Source organism: Microtus oregoni, unplaced genomic scaffold (assembly GCF_018167655.1).
Source record: "Microtus oregoni isolate MIOR12 unplaced genomic scaffold, Mior012 000090F_ref0000504, whole genome shotgun sequence".
NCBI classification, from domain to species: Eukaryota; Metazoa; Chordata; class Mammalia; order Rodentia; family Cricetidae; genus Microtus; species Microtus oregoni.
The window spans coordinates 4,083,539-4,101,152 of record NW_024544599.1 but is presented as its reverse complement, the minus strand read 5'-3'; the positions used below and the strand labels follow the sequence as shown (position 1 = coordinate 4,101,152).

General features: G+C 47.3%; 1 protein-coding gene across 3 annotated transcripts in view; it reads left to right on the top strand.

Moving 5' to 3' along the window:
• Positions 1-17,614, top strand: part of Ccdc149 (coiled-coil domain containing 149) — an 89,377-nt gene that overhangs the window by 49,269 nt on the left and 22,494 nt on the right. For all 3 annotated transcript variants that reach the window (XM_041643776.1, XM_041643775.1, XM_041643774.1), the window contains 5 exons: positions 10,610-10,726; positions 11,473-11,645; positions 12,320-12,392; positions 13,683-13,767; positions 16,331-16,475. In XM_041643776.1, the coding sequence (XP_041499710.1) occupies positions 10,610-10,726; positions 11,473-11,645; positions 12,320-12,392; positions 13,683-13,767; positions 16,331-16,475 (593 nt within the window). The remainder of the gene's footprint in view (positions 1-10,609; positions 10,727-11,472; positions 11,646-12,319; positions 12,393-13,682; positions 13,768-16,330; positions 16,476-17,614) is intronic.

Here is a 17,614-nt window from a genome sequence, read left to right as displayed (position 1 = left end):
AGTATGTGCAGTAGGATCAAAACCCAGTGCCATTGTTCTTGACTTCTCAGCAGTCCTCATTGTCCTCTATGTTCAGTGAGTCCGGTTTATCCCATGCTTTTTCAGACCCAGTCCAGCTGGCTTTGGTGAGTTCCCAAAAGAACATCCCCATTGTCTCAGTGTGTGGGTGCACCTCTCATGGCCCTGAGTTCCTTGCTCGTGCTCTCTCTCCTTCTGCTCCTGATTTGGACCTTGGGGTTGTAGTTTGGTGCTCCAATGTGGGACTCTGTCTCTGTCTCCTTTCATTGCCTGATGAAGGAGGATATCCTGGATGAGGCAGGAGGATCTTGAAATCAAGACTAGCCACAAGAGAGTGGGACAAAGGAGTTTAATTAAAGAGAAGGAGAGAGGAGCGCACAGCAATGCGTGGTGTGAGGAAGTCGGAAACAGAAATAAAAGTTCTAGAAAAACAAAAGTCCCAATAAGGGACAAATAGCAGCTCCACTGGAAGCCTGTGGAAGGCCTGATAGGTGCGAGGGCAGAGGACAGACGCTGTGGCCAGAGGGTGCCCATGCCTGTCCTGCTCATGGCCAGGCCCATTCCACTCAGCATACTGAAGGGCCAGGTATTTGCTCCTTGGAGACCAAACAGGGGCCAAATGCAGTGTTTGCTGAACACCTGTGCCTGTGGGCAGCATCTCTGAGCAGCCATTTAAGAGTGACCTGTCATGCCAGAGGAAGGCAGACTGTGGTATTGAGCACACGTGAGCACTGAGGTGACAGGAAATGGCCTGCCTTCGATATTGCCAGAGAGACTGATTTTTCTATTTGTTCAGCTAGGGCCTTGGCACCCTACACTCCATAGAGCACTTCCAAATGTTTTCAGGAGGCTTTGCAACGATAGCAGCTAGTACAGCTTCGTATTTGCATAAGCTGGGGGGCATGTATCTTGTGACATGTGGGTGAGGGTGCCTGGAACTCATCACGACCTGTCCTCCTCTGATTAGTCCCCAAGAATTGGGGTGAGGAGCAAGAATGCACCCAGAGAAATACAAACTCCCAACTCGAACCAGATGAGAGGATGAAAACGGAGTCCCGCCAGAAGCTGCCCCTTCCTCAGGATTTCAGGGTCTTTGTTTGCTTTGTTTTGATTTGGTGGGATGTGTTCACACATGTGTGGGTGCTTGTATATTTGTGCATGCATGTGGAGTCTAGGGATTAATGGAAGGTGTTTTCCTCGATTACTTTCCTTTTATTATTATTATTATTATTATTATTATTATTATTTTGGATTTTCGAGACAGGGTTTCTCTGTAGCTTTTGGTTCCTGTCCTGGAACTAGCTCTTGTAGACCAGGCTGGCCTTGAACTCACAGAGATCCACCTGCCTCTGCCTCCCGAGTGCTGGGATTAAAGGCGTGCGCCACCACCGCCTGGCTTCCTTTTATTATTTTGAGACAGGACAGGGTCTCTTACTGAATTTGGAACTTGTTAGTCAGAAAGGCACAGGGATCCCCCTGTCTCCACCTTCCCAGTGTTGGGATTAAAAATCTCACTGTTTAAAGGTCAATGAGGACTCAGGAAGAAAGGCTCCAGGCAGCACCCATCACCTTGGGGACATCCTGTGGTTGATACAGGGCCCTTGTATTTATCTGTGGGAGGGAAGAACTAGTTATGTGGGAAGGAGCCCTCCCATCTGTACTGATCCTACTCTGAATGTCCCCAACATCCCTGGCCTTTGCCTACCTTTTCTTCTAGATGTGGAACAGAGAGAAGGGTAAGGAGATGGAATGTGGCAGAAGAAGGGGATCTCTGTGGATCTAAAATTTCAACAGCAAGCTTGTAGAGGCTGTCTGAGTCTTAAGACCAGCTCTCTGGCAGAGAGAGCCCAGCTTCTGGAACTTAGCCAGCTTTCTTGGCATAAGAATCGATGTCATAGCAAACATCAGGTCCCTGTTTTAATCAGGGTTACTATTGCTGTGATGGAACACCATGACCAAAGCAAGTTGGGGAGGGAAGGGCTTATTTGGCTTACACTTCCTTATTACTGTTCATCACTGAAGGAAGTTAGGACAGGAACTCAAACAGGGCAGGAACCTGGAGTCAGGAGCTGTTGCAGAGGCCGTGGAGGAGTGCTGCTTACTGGCTTGCTCCTCATGGGTTGCTAAGCCTTTCTTATAGAATCCAGGACTACCAGACGAAGGGTGGGACCACCCACCATAGCCTGGGCCCTCCCCCATCAATCATTAATTAAGAAAATGTTCTACAGGCTGCCTATAGCCTGGTCTTGTAGAGGGGTTTTCTCAATAGAAGTTCCCTTCCTTCACATGACTATAGCTTGAATCAAGTTGACATAAAGCTAACTAGTATACCACCAAACTGATGTCTATGATCTTGGGATGGTTTGCCACCCAGAAGGATCTGGCTGAAGAGCAATAGTGCAGACAACCGAGGAGACCCCGTCTTTGGGCATGCTTAGACCCCAGTGTGTGTTCCTGCTCTGCCTGCCAGGGTGTAAGTGATCTGAAAAAATTTGGTCATGCTCTGGGTTTCCCGTGTCCTCACCTTTAAGATGCCCATCGGTGGTGGCTGGGCTTCTTTCTGTGTCCACCCACACACACCTGGTGACTTCCTGTATTCCAGCAGCTAACATTGCATAAGAGGCTGAGAAACACAAAGTTCCCCACTAGGGAACTTAAACGCTGATTGGGGAGACAGACAGAGAACAAAACACATAAAGTCATCAGACAGTGTCTAGCGTGAGGAGATGAGAGAGCGGGGTGATGAGCTATAATGACGGAATGTGTGCTCCATCCTTCTCACCGCGCAGCGAGTTCTCTGGCTGGGAGGGGACGGCGACCTCTAATGTGTCACGACCAGTGTTGCCTGAGAGTCCCCTCCCTCACACTAGTGTCACCAGTAGCCACAAACTTCCCTCCTGTGGTCCCACTATTTCCAGGGCCCTCAGTGTACGCCCTGGGAGAGACCACGATCCAAGTAAAAAGTCTGCCACGTGGCAGCCAGACCTCCAAGCTCAGCCCCCTCATCACCACCCCAGGTGTTGCTAGCAGCGAGCATCATTTTTATGCAGGGCTCCTGGAAGCTCTTGGTGTGCCGTGCACCCTATTAAAGGAACACCTGTAAGATGCACCCACAGCAGCCACCCCCAGGCCCTCTGGGACAGTGACGTCAGTGATGGCTCTGGCACTATCACAGCAATGGCGGCTCTTGTGTGCCTTTCATTTCGTGTCGTGGGCATGGGCATAGCATGGGCAGAGGCAGAAAACTTGTACTTTTTTAGTCGTCTCCGTGACACTGGAGAAATGCCGGCTTTGCCTTCAATAGTAAGCTTTACGTTTCACCAACTGGCAGCCCTGAGTACCTCTCTTTGATCTGGTGTTGGCCCCGTAAAGCCACAGAGCCCTTCTGTGACTGCCGGTTGTGGGGAGTGGCTGGATGGATCCTGCAGAGCCATGAAGCCCAAGTCATCAGCCAATAAAGACAAGCCAGTGAGCAAGCAGGTGACCAATTAAAGTATACTTTGCTTATTAAAAAAAAAAAACAAGGAAAACATGTTGTGTTCAGCTGTGGTTGTTTTTCATGGTCTTGGATCAGAGCTGGGGAAGCTGTGTACAAGCAAGCTGTTCTAGAGGGTTCACGGAGGGGTCTGTTGCACTAATCTCCAGGAGGGGACACCTAATGAGACATTCTTTCTTGGAGTATAGCAGACATTTTGTTTTGAGGTAGAGTCTCATCTAGCCCATGGGTTCTGTTCATTTATCACATATGCTCTGGGGATGCCACAAAAAAAAAAAGTCCGTACTTCTATGGGACTTCATTTGTGGTAGAGCCATAATTGAACAAACAAACAAGTCCCTTTCCTAGATCCTGGGAAGTGGAGCTTCACCATTGCACCTCTGCCGTATTGATTGAAGGTCTACTGGATAGCACACAGTCTGGGTATGTCAGCCATGGCAGGCACTAGGCAGACCATGAGGCTAGCTGGCTAACAGTAGGGGTACCCCAGAAGTTCTTCCCTTACATGCCCAGGCCACAGAGACCCTGAAGGAAGGAGAACAGATATCTGGGGGATGGTTTACAAGTGTCCTGAGGTAGAACTGAGTAGAGTGTATGTTTGAGGATTACACTGGGAAATTGTAACACATGCTAACTTGGAGCAGGCTCTGCAGAAGTATATGTGCTTTGTCTGAGCAGGGGTGGGACAGCACAGTGCCACAACAGAGGACAAGCCGTTGACAGCCAGGACCAACCCCACCTCAGTCATTCCTAGGACTTGGAACTTAAGCCAGTGACCTTGCCTCTCTTGGTCTGTGCCCTCACCTGACTGGATACAGTGGATCTTCCCCAAGTTGAGCATGTTTCAGCACCCTGGACAGCACCACTCCGTGGACAGGGGTCGAATGATCCTGCCTCTCTGTAAGGAGGGGACACCAGGATCTTCTTTAGCATGACGGCGAGACAGTGACCTGAGAAGCATTTGGAGACCCTTGTGGGGGAGCCTGGCACTGGGCTGTGGGAACTGAAGTTTTCAGGAGGTACCATGGAGCTGATGGCAGGTGCCACACGCAGATGTGGAAAGAGGCAGGCACTGGGAAGCAATAGCTTTAGCTGAGACGAGATGTCTAGGGAAATCTCTAATCTGAGCCTTGACAAGGACGGCAGAGGTGACTGTGGGATGTTTTATCACTAACTGTGCTAGGGGCAGAGGAAGTACAGTACCTGGAGGCTGGGATGGATACTAGGAGGTGGGCGGGATGGGTGAAACACAGACACAAGGTAGCTGGGAATGGCTTTGGGGCAGGTAAGGAGTACCATGTGGGCCTCCCAGTCTTAGCAAGAGCTTTGAGCCCATCTGGTGCAGAAAAAAGCCACTGCGAGTGATTTGAGGACATTGCTTTCTCATCCCAAGTAGGGAGCCCATTAGTGTGTAGATGACAGTTTCTTGAGGCTCAGGAGTGGTGCACGGACCCCACAATCTTGTTACTTTTTTCTTTTTTTCTTTTTTTTTTTTTTTTTAGTGGGGGGACAGCGTTTCTCTGTGTAGCTCTGGCTGTCCTGGAACTTACTCTGTAGACCAGGCTGGTCTTAACTCAGAGATCCATTTGCTTCTCCCTCCTGGGTACTGGAATTAAAGGCCTGTGCCGCTGTGCCCTGCTGACAGACTCCTTTGTATAGATGCTAGTATATCTATAAGAGTATGCTTATCTTTGTTTTTTAAATTCATAAATCACATGTGGCTTGGCAATGTTAGGTGACTTTATCAGGGCACATAGGATTATCAGAAGAAGAATCTGAACACAGGTAACATGCAGAGAATAGTGGTTCCCACCTTGGCTGTCTCTCAGTGCCCACTGAACAAAATGGATTCCAGCAAATAAAAAAATATATAAGTTGGAGAATGTTGAAGACCATGACAGGAGGAAGCTGGGAAGAGGTCAAAGAAGGACTGAGCCCCTTTGACTCAAGGACTAGGAAGGCCTTCCATAGGTTAGGTCTGGTGAGGCCTGGGCAGCTGGCAAAGAACCCGGAGCCTTCCTGCGACATTGTTTTGTTCCCTGTCCCTCAGCGACATCTGAGCTGCAGCTGGGCCTTGTGCACCAGCCAAGACTCATGTCCATAATTCATTCATAAACATTTATTTCTCTCTAAATCAGTGAATGATGGTATCCCTTGGTGACAGAGCGGGTGTTCACAGAGCTCTCCTCCTCTTGGCACTGGGAGACTAGCTGTATTGTTGTGATGCCCTGTTTGAGGATAGCCAGCATGGGGATCAGTGCTTATTGTCACTTCCCCTGGAGGACAGCCACCCCTCAGGCTCCCTTGTAAGCCTGGGTCTAGAGCTCAACTTCAGCCATTCGAAGACAGCAAATTTCCCTGGGTGGTTGTTAGGAGCTCTTGAACAGATGATGACAATGACAACGACGACGACGATGATGATGATGATGATGTGGTGATGGTGGTGAAGACAGCAACAATCATTACGACAATGACAGCAATGAAGGTGATGGTGATGGTGATAACCATCCTGCAAGCAGCTGGTATTAGTCACACACTTTCTCTGCTCCTGGACAAAGCTGGTGTCGTAGAGAAGACAGCCACATCCTTCATGGCTGTCCTCAACATGGGGCAAGCTCAGATGACCTGGATTGTCCTTAAATCACACAAACAGTCCAGGACAAACAATTGCATGTATGCTTCCAAGCTGTGGCATTATTGATGATTGCAAACATTACAACATTGCATTATATAGCTGAGGAAATGCAGTCTGTGAGCATTGAATACATAAATGCAGTATCTCTTAGCAGAAGGGTGAGGGGAATCACTCAATTTTTAGAATTCGTTCTTTTCTTCTGCCTCCCTCATTCCTTATCACCTATGTGACCCCTAACCCGGTGTTCCTTGACTATGGCTCCACTCGCTCCAATTTCATGCTGCGCTCTCAGCAGGGAGATACAAAGGCCTGGAGAAGTTCAAGCTCATTCTTGGGGACTGAGCATAGGAAGCCCTAAGCAGGTGACCCTAGAGCCTATGAGCTGTCTTTGGAGAAGGCAGACTTGATGTCCCTGGGCTCTATGTAGGCAAAGCAATAGCCTCATCAGGCCCCTTCTGCTGACTGCATTTAAATTTCAGACCCGAATAACAACCCAACTTGAGCTTCCGTTTAAATGTGTTTCAACCAGTTCAACCCTGCAGTGTGGGAGCAATATTATCTGCACATTAGACACCAAATGATAGCTAACATGTTGATTGACATTTAACCAGCATCCAGTGTGAAGATGACTCTGTTCTATGGAATGGGGCCTCACTGGGCATGCGTAGCCACTAACTGGCATTAACAAACATAATTGCGTGACTCCAAATAAAATGTGTGGTGAGGCCAGTTGTGACTGGAAAGTGAGGTTTCTTTACATCTAGTTCGTGCCGTCTGTCTATCAGGGAACATTTCAGGGAAAAGCTTGAGTCTTCAAGACACAGCCCGAGTCTCCTGCAGCCTCCTGCCAAAAGCCTGCGTGCTTGAGACCCTGCCTCTGGGGCTTGACAAGCGCTGCTTCTCAGCTTTGCTGTGTGTCTTTGGAAATGTGCTTTTCAGAGTCCTGCTGTCCTGAGCCCAGGACCAGGGGGACATGAAAGATGTTTCACATTCCAGCTTTTGCTCGAGTCAACCGCTTCTGCGGCCCACGTGTTCCATGAGGCAACTTCAATGCCCAGTGTGAGAGTCCTGGCCCACTGGTCCCAGGGGAGGTGGAGAGGCTCCTGCCAGCCTCTGTCATAGCTACTGTGCCCATGCTCATCACATCTGTGGTTTCTGTATCTTCCATTGAACATACACTTATTTAACAGAGATGTTTAATTTATCAGCACTGTACTAATGGGTTCACCCATTCTCTAACTCAGACTCAGAGGGCACTGCTTTAATTCACATGTTTTCCCTATGAGGCACATCACAGCCTCTGTTCTTGCACTCAGGGACTCTAGACAGTATGCTAGCAGTGTGCATGAAGCCATGGCCAGGAGACCTTTTCTACACCACCAGTGGAAGGGTAGATTAGCACAATGTCCCAGTGGAAGGGTAGATTAGCACAATGTCCCAGTGGAAGGGTAGATTAGCACAATGTCCCAGTGGAAGGGTAGATTAGCACAATGTCCCAGTGGAAGGGTAATCCTTCAAATTATAAATAAATAAAATGTTATATATATATATATATATATATATATATATATATATATATATATACACACACCAACCTCTAACAGTTGCAGTACTAGGTATGTGTAGAAGGAGCTGCGGGCAGGCCTGCTTTTTGTCCCACCCAGCTCCGGCATGGCTAGCTTAACACATGAAATAACAACACACAAATTGTATTCATTTAAACACTGCCTGGACCATTAGTTCCAGCCTCTTATTGGCTAATTCTCACATCTTGATTAACCCATTTCTAATAATCTGTGTAGCACCACGAAGTGGTGGCTTACCGGGAAAATTCTAATCTGCGTCCATCTCAGAGAGGAGAGTTATGGCATCTGCCTGACTCTGCTTCTTTCTCCCAGCATTCTGTTCCATCTACTCTGCCTATCTAAGTTCTACCCTATCAAAAAGCCAAGGCAGTTTCTTTATTAACCAATGAAATTAACACATAGACAGAAGACCCACCTACATCAGGTATGTATTCAAGGGAATGACATCACTGTATCAAAAAGATGCCTGTGTGCCCATGTTCATTAATATGCTACTCGGGCTAACCATAGTGTGGCATCAACCTAAGTGTTTATCAATGGACTGGATAAAGAAGATCTGGTACATGTATCCAGTGGGATACCACTCTGTCTTCATAATGGATGAAATCCAGAAGATATTATGTTAGCTAAATCAATCAATCAATCAATCACAGAAAGACAGTTGCCACAGGATCACTGTCATATCCAGAGTCTTGAAAAGGGTCTTCACAGAGACGTTGCACTAGGTAGTTTTTATCGTCAATTTGGCACAACCTTTAGACACCCGGAGAGAGAGACCCTCACCTGAAGCATTGTCTCAATCAGATTAGTCATTGGCCATGTCTGTGAAAGAGTGTCTTGACTGACATGTGAGGTCTCAGCCTACTGGGATGGGGGTGGGAGAGAGCAAGCTCTCTACGCAGTTGGATCTGGGCTGCACAAGACAGCTAGCTCAGCATGGGCCACGAGCAAGCCGGTCAGCTGCTCTGATTTTGCTTTCTGCCATTCCTGCTTGACTTTCTGCCTTCATTTTCCTCAATGATGGCTGGTGGCCTGGAAGTGCAAGCTGAAACCAACCATTCCCTCCCCAAGTTGCTTTTGGTCAGAGTGTTTTATCACAGAAACAGAAAAGAAGTAGAAAAAAAGAACCGTGGTTAATCTGAGACTGAGATGGGCATGGGAGCATAGGTGTTAGTACCCCGATAGAGTCACAGACTGCAGGGATTAAGCCCCACACTTTGTTGTGTAGTAGGTGACTATGGTTAATTAGCACATTGATTGTGTATTTCAGAGCAGTTAGCATCCAAAGCTTTGCATGATAAATAATAGATGTGGAAGGTGAAGTGTGTATTAATTACCCTGCTATGACCATCATACAGTGTATATATGCATGGAGGCAACACACTGAGTCCCACAAATTTGTTAATTTTATAAAACCATCAAAATTATCAAAGAAAAAAATGTGGGCACTCAGCACCAAGCAGGTCATGGCCAGGCCGTCCACGGTATGAGACAGGGAGACAGGAGGTCGCCTTGTTGACCTCATCTGGGCTGAACATCTGGCACTCACATTTTTCCCACTCTGTGAATGTTCAGCCATGACGCTGGAAGACCTTGAACATGGATTTGGGGGTGCAAATAAGTTGGCCTGAGTAGGAAAATTCACAAGTACACACGCTGTGAACTCCAAGTATGGACTTACCAGATTCCATTAGGCGTGAAGTTTTGCATGTGAGTATCCTCCACCCCGTGCCAGTCCATGGCTCACGGCGCCCAGTAGACACTGTGAGAGTCAATGCACCAATGGAGGGTCACTGCATCCTGTCTGCCTTCCTGCAGTTCCCACTTCTCTCCACTGCTGTCATCATTTCAATTAGGTAATTCTGCCTTGGCTTGAAATAGCTTTCTCTCTCTCACCTGACCCAAATCCTTTGGAAACGCTGGAGTTTAACCACTTGTACTGGTCAGTGTTCTCCTAAGACCCAATCAAGCAGGAACAAGAAAAGAGCATGTTCACAGGGAGCCTCACTGGTCTGTCATACCCATATGATAGGGACAGCGTATTCTGAGGGCTTCATGCTTATGTGAGCCCATCCACATCCACCCATAGAGAGAAGACGATGCATTAGGAATCTTTTTAGGATAAGTACATGGTGATGGGCAAGCATGGATCTGCTGAGACTATGGGTTCATCCTGGCACCTCTCCCATAATTCCTGCTTTACCTGGAGGGTGGGAGCTGGGATGCAGTATGCAGGATGTCTACATGGCCAAACACACACACTCGAGTACTTTATGTATTTGATCACTTTCTGTATTCTCTCACACATTAGTTCTTAGCACACACACTTGGTCATGGTGCATACAAGACTTGTGTTCTTGAGTGCACTCTACTTATCTTTTCCTCAAGAAGCAAGTCCAGTCCACATCTGGGTCATTCACAGACCACGTTGGCGTGAGCTTGCTGGACACTGAATAGCATTTTTCAAGTTCTTGAGAGCCTTGCCTAGTGTTTCAATGTGGGGCATGCCATCTCACCAGATCCTAACCAGTCCTAGGGGTTATTATGGGTCTTGGATAAGTCTAAATGAGGTTCAAGATTTTCTTCTTCATTGTGGCAGTGCCCAATAGCACATCTGCCTTCCAGGATCAAGCCTGAGTGCCCTGGCCTTACACTGAATGTGTGCACAGATGTATCAACAAGCACAAATTATAGCAGAAGTTTTCTCTTTCTTAAAACTTAATCATATTGGCAAGTCCTTTCTTCCAGTAGTTCTTGCAAGAATTTTGTTCTTCCAGAAATTTCTGTATAGGTCCTTGAGGTTTGGGGGGATGTGCTCATTCATATTCTTTCTCTCTTCCTTTGCCTTTTTTTTTCTAATCATGGAAAATGCAGCTGTTGAGGATGACAATTGCTAAACAAAGGCTCGGAGATGAAGAAATTGGCATGAGGCATTTCGCAGCCCATGAGCGGGAGGATTTGGTTGAGCAGCTGGAGCGAGCTAAGGAACAGGTGACTGTTGAGCTCTGGTTTGGGTGGGGATGCCTGCCTGTGGTCTCACAACAGGAAGCAGGGCACACATGCTCCCATCACCCCTCACAACAGGAAGCAGGGTACACATGCTCCTGTGGCCCCTCACAACAGGAAGTAAGGCACACATCCAAATCCAAGAGGAGGCCAGGGATGCCGAGTGGTCTTGACTTTCTCAGTTCTTCCTAGGTTCATACTGAATGTCTGACCTCTAGCCAGGAGTATCCAGCATTGATTTTCTATTGTTCTGAGCACATCAAGAAACTTGCCGCCCTCCACCCACTTAGACAGTGGGGAGGAAATGTGACAAACTGGCCTTTAACTTAGGAGTTTCCACTAAGACGCTGAACAATGCTTTGTGGGCAGGATTTCAGAGGGCGCAGAGCCCTGTTTGGGAAGCAGCCACAGGGGCAGAGTCTTCCTTTTTCTTCTTTTGCTAACTGGGCCCAGGACACCCGGGTTGAGTGACTTGGAATTACATTGCTTTTGTAGGACTCTAGGATCAGCCTGTCCTTTCCACATCTGTGAATGTGGGCAGTGTGCAGGGGTTAGAGATCAGGCTCAGCAATTCCACCCATGTTAAGTGTCTGGTTGGAAGGTATCCCTCAGCTCCAATCCCTACCCAGCATGCAATGCAACGTGGGTGACTCTAGCAGTACCCCTAAGCTCTCTAGCTAGTCTAGTGGAAGCCCACGGCTGAGAACACTATGACACTCCTTGGATTTCAGATTGAGTCCTTGGAACATGACCTGCAGGCGTCAGTGGATGAACTCCAGGATGTTAAGGAAGAGCGGGCTTCCTACCAGGACAAAGTGGACCGGCTGAACCAGGAGCTCAACCATATCCTGGGTGGTCATGAGAACCGAATCATTGATGTGGATGCTCTGTGCATGGAGAACAGGTGAGTGCTGAGCATCCAAGGGAGGCAGTCTGGGGGGCGGGGTGGTCCTGAAGCCATGCCTGCAGTTGAGACAACTGCATTTGGAATAAAAAGTAAGTTACAGCCCACAGATATTGGCGATGGCGTGTGCTGGTTATAAAAGAAGGGGAGAGGGAGACGCCCACTTGTCTAGCCCCCCTTGCTTCCCACACCTTCTCTGATTGGGCCACAAGGGTGAAGAGCTAGGAAGAGTTGTTTGTGATTGCTGTCAAGGAGAGGGGAAAGAATAAGAAAATAAATTGAGAAATTCCCTTAGCTGTGTCTTTGCCCCCAGGCACATTTCCGCGTGTGGATGTGTCTGACTTGTGTTATGGCTGGCGTCTTCTCTTCCTGGTTTGCTCCCTGGTGCAATCATCTTAATGAGAATTATGTGAAAAAGGATGTTGTCGTACCCGAGGGGATCTCCGAGAGGGCTGTTTTAAAATGGGGTGTCTGTGATTTGGACATGTCTGACCTTGATCGCATCCCTTTAATAAAAGGTCACATTTTCCCGCCCCTGCCCTCCAGGATGAGAAGGAAGTCGTTACACGCAAATGACATCTGGGCTCCCTATTTGCTCTTATCATTCGGTGGGCTTCATTTCTCCCCCATGCCCATCCTTGTTAGGTGTGGGTTGTTGTTTTTTATTTTTCCAGATATCTCCAGGAGAGATTGAAACAACTCCATGAAGAGGTCAGCCTTCTGAAGTCCAACATCGCCAAGTACAAGGTACCACAATCAAGACCAAGTCTGTGATTCTCCACTCAGCATCCATGCGACATCCTATTTTGAGTATCTTTTATGTTTCAAAGATATTTCATCGCTTTTCTATCTTCCCAAATGGAGCTCAGTAAGACCCCTCGTTGGGGTAGCTAGTATAACCAGTCACAAAACAGCAAACTCCCAACACCATTTCCCCCCCAGTATCAGCTTCTACGTCTATAGTCTGGACAGGGCATCCTAAGACCTCCAAAACCTGTGTGCTTCCACCTGGGAGTCTCAGCCCTGTGAACTCGGGGGTCCTCTCCACTTCCTCTATGAAATATACAGTTGTCAGATGCTATTTGTGTCATAATTATCCCCCAAGAAAAGGGTTTCAGTGGAAGAAACAAAGATGTAACATCACAACCCAAACGCTAATATTTGAGGCACACTGCAACAGTAGGATGTTTGAATTCACCTCACTGTCATTTAGTCTAATTCCAGCTCCACTGGCTTGATAATATCTATTTCTGCTGTGTTAGTTGTAAGTGTTATAATTGGAAAACTCTCCTGGGTCTCTCTGCTTTGAAAATAAATTGATGGCTCTTCCTACGGGTGGAGTTTTACAGCCAGCTGCATGCTAGGGAGAGCTGGCTCAGTGTCATGGTTGTTGACATTGGCTTTTGTTCCCAGAGATCACCATGGCTTTCCATTTGGCGAGAGTCACACTTTCATTTATATCGATCTATCTATAAACATGAAGCAAGGAAGTATGTGCTTTTTAGCATATAAATTTCCAACCATGTGTATCCTTTCATATATCATGTATCTTGTTCATATTCCAAACATGGCTGACTACTATATATCAGTGTGTATATAGACCATAACAGTGTGTGTACTTAATCCTATGTCCAAGACAGACATCACAAATTGGCAATGGTCTTTTCCCAAACCAAGCATCACTGGTACCACCATTAGTACTTGAAAGCAAATGTCATCTTCATCTCAGGTCTATTCTAAAATGAATCCAATAACAAGTCTCTCCACATGTTAGCCTGCCTCAGATTCCATTTAAAGAATGTGGATTAAACCCCTCTGAATACAAGGCTATGGTTACCGCCTTTCTCCTTCGCTGTAACTTCAAAACCAAACAGACTCTCTATACAGAGTCTTTTAAAAGCCCAAGGATGGAGAGGTCTATGTTTTAGGCTACATTTTGAGTCTGCCAGCGTTCATGGGGTGTATCCCCTTAACGAGGTATTTTTTCATTGCTGCCTTTTCTGACAAAAGCTTTTGGTTTTTCCATTGCTGTTGCAGAATGCTCTCGAGAGACGGAAAAACTCCAAGGGTCAAGGCAAGTCCAACAGTAGTGCTCTGACCGGGGTCCTGTCTGCAAAGCAAGGTAGGAGTTAATATCCAGGTTGGACCAATTTCTGAGCAAAGAACTGGAGTACATGTCCCACCCAAACCTCAGGGTTTGTGGGACAGAAAACAAGCACCCGATTGCCACCTGCAGCAGGATTGCCCGAGTCTTTCTAACCCAGGTTACGCCCACCCAGGTTTCTGGTTTTCCCAGTCTTAGGGGTGAGACCTGAGAATCTTCATCTTCCGGATGCCCAGGCCATGCTTTTGTAGTGGGAGACCCCACTTTGAGAACCATCACCTTGGAGCTTCTCCAATGACTGGATCCTCTTGAGAATCTTTTTCCTTCCCATCACCACCCGAGAGCCCCTAGGTGCCCAGCTTCCTCTAAGCATATTTCTCCTGGCCTCTGCTGACAGAATGGAAAAGCTCCCTACTGCATAGATCACGGCACCATGGATCATGGGAACGCATGCCGTTTTCAAAGAAGCTTTTATTGATTGCAGCTTTGTTCTTCCTTCCTGTCGATTCCAATGAAAAATAATGATCTTCCGGGAGCAGTCCAGAGGAATAAATAGAAGAGAGCTTGAGTCTGGTACTTCGTTTTCTGCAGTCAGTTCTCGACTTAAGCCTAGGTTGCACAGGTCGGCTTCTCAGCTGCTGACAGTGCCGACCGGCAGCTACCATGGCCCAGTCTTAATGGGCTTTCAAAAGCATGGCTTATGCAGTGGGCTTCACAATCAAGGTTCTTTCCCAGGCAACTTCTTTTCCCCTCTCACTTAGAAATGAACACCCTAGAAGTGTTTTTGAATGGGCAGCTATAACACCCTAGAAGGGAAAGCCCATCTATGTGGCTCATCAGGGAAAGTGTCTGCTGTGTAAGCAAGAGGACCCGAGTTCAGATCCCCAGCACCCATGTCAAACACTGGCTGTGGCGGTGCACACTATAATCCTAGCACTGGTGAGGAAGGGGCGAGAGGACCATTGGAGCTTTCTCACCAGTCCTGGTAGCCTAATTGGTGAGCTCCAGGTTCAGTGAGAGACCTTGTCTCAAAAAAAAAAAACAAATTAATAAGATTGTATCAGGCAAAGTGCCTTTTATTTCCCTTTTATTTCAGCTCTCTGGGAGCAGATTATCTCCATTAGTTTGAGGCCATCCTGGTCTACATATCGAGTTCTAGGCTAGCTAGGGATGCACAGTGAGACCTTGATTCAAAAATAAAAAGGAAGAGATTAAAGAAAGCCCTGATGTCAATCTACAGCCTCCACACATGTATACCTGCATAAACACATATGCACAGAGAGAGAGATTGAGATAGAGAGAGAGAACCCAATGCATGGTTGGCCGTGGATACCATACCTAGCAACCAGTTTAGAGGAAGGATCCCTGTCCTGACTCTTATGTCACAAGTGCCAGTCATAGTCAAACACCACAGCAGAATTAGTTATCCACCGACTCAGGTCTTCTAGAAAAACCTATGAAAGGAGCCTATGACATCTTCTATGGGATTAGTAATCTAAGTGTATGAGCATGGCAGCCCATTATGAAAAACCTAAATGATCCCCTAGTAAGAACTAGTAAGAAATAAATTAGACATATACGAGCTTTTTGCCATAAGAAATTTCTTCAAACCGGGCCATGGTGGTGCACACCTTTAATCCTAGCACTTGGGAGATAGAGGCAGGCAGATCTCTGTGAGTTCAAGGCCAGCCTGGTCATACATTCTATATTTTAACTGGAAATGGTATAAATATCTTGTAATGAACTTTTATAAACCTAGATGAACTATTAAAGTGGGGGTTCACCTTTATATTTTGGGGGTTACTAATGGGATGGAGTGCTGTTAAATGAAAAAGTGTATTTTCCCCATTTCAGAAGAATATTGAATGGATCCGTATACATGCATACAGTCCCAGGAAATGGTGCTCCAGAGAGCACTGTGCCTTTTCATAGTCAGGAGGGCACCAGGGTGGCTGTCACTTGTGTTTTTTCCCCGTTGATTTACCCCTTTAAAATGGCGTATTACTTTTGCCCTAACCAGAGAGCCTGAAGGGCGGGGAAGTTCGGTCATTTGCAGGGCAGTACAACCTTTAGTAAGTGTTTTTAACCCATCTGAGACTTGCTTTATTGTTAACAAAATGGAAATAAGGAAATAAATAATGCTTGCTAGGTTTGGGGTCTTTTTTTTTTCTCAGTTCCATGTCTCAGTGAGTTAGCATAAAAATACCTTCACAGGCTGGCAAGTGAAAATGTTGTTAGTCTCTGAATAAGCTGCAAATGGCTGGAGGTGAGTGTGGCTCAGCGGGCATGCACGCTTGCCCTTGCTTGCTTGCTTGCGTAGCAGGAGAGCCCTCAGCTCCACCCCAGTTTGACAAAAAGAAGAGAATTTAAAGGTGGGGGGAGGTCCAATTTCTTTGAGACTTTTTCACTTTGCTTTGAGTTTCATGTTGTGTTCCTTGTGGTAGTTGAGATAGGCTCTCAGGACAACACAGTATCATGTCAAACCTTGGGGTGCCCCATTCCCCAGGAAGAACGGACATCGGTCTGCAGCCCCACGTGTCGGAATCCCTGACTGAGCTGTCAACCTTTGTGTCTTCCCTAGTCCAGGATCTGCTCTCTGAAGATCATGGGTGCAGCCTCCCAGCTACTCCACAGTCCATCGCTGACCTGAAGTCTCTGGCCACGGCCCTGCTGGAGACGATCCATGAGAAAAACATGGTCATTCAACACCAGAGGCAAACCAACAGGTGTGCAGTAGGTCCTTAGACTGGGGGACGGGAGAGTGGGAAAGGGGCTGCCAGAAGTAAACCAGGAGCACTCTGGGAAGAAGGTAACATCCCTGAAATCTAGCGGGGAAAGAACCCATGGAACCAGAACTAGTCTTTTACTTTGCATTGGCATCCGGGTTATCCACCAGAGTCAACGAAGCAGGAATCTTGATTTCTTAGTGAGCTGTGCTCTGTTAACACCAGTTTCATGGAAGCTCCCATAGGACAATGCCAGTTCTCTCGCCTCTTCCTTAGCCCTCCTTTTGAGGCGGGAGCTGCCTCAGTGCCCCTTCAACTCCAGGACTTGAATCTGAGGGTCTCTGATGACCAGGAAAGCAACCGTCAACTTCGACGGGCTGCTGTCCCTGTGAGGGAACTTCCTGCCAAAGGAAGAGTCAATTAAGATGGAGCATCCTGTTTGATTTTTAAATGAGTGTTGATTATGTTGTACCAAACTGAGCAAGTTACCCGCTGATGCTATGGCGGGGCCCTCACCCTCCTCCTCATCTCATCCTAACCCTCCTAAGGGCGATTAGCATTGCCCTGCGAGCTTGGAAATTTAGTGTCTAACATGGGAACCAGCTTTGTGGCGTGCAGTCAGCACCAAGAAGGATTTGGCCTTTGGCCAGATACTGTTACCACCATCTTGAAATTCATGATACTTATTTTTTCACGGGGGAGGGGGAGAGCACATTTTTATCTTGCACAGAACCCTGGAAGTTATAGGTTGTCCTACCCCTGAGACTCACACTTAGAGCCACAAGGACACTGCTGGAGAACTGTGCAAGGACAGATGTTAGAGTTCAAGGGGAGGGACCAGAGCTGGGACTGCCAAAGGCAGGGACGCTCGGGGAAGAGACCACGGGAAAATGATTGAAGGTGTTATAAAAACAAAAGAGAAAAGGGAAATGATGGAGTGCAGAGAAGCCCGTAGCAGAGATGAAGATGTATGTGGGAGAAAGCAAGAGCATCAAAGGGAGGCCGGCAATCTCCCTGGATGACAGGGTAATTTATTGACAGGAGACGTTTGCAACAGCCTTGCAAAATGAAACAGCCATGCTGAACCGCAGCTACTTCTCAGGAAGCAGGGATGGGACTCTGGTGGGGGAGGGCTGTCT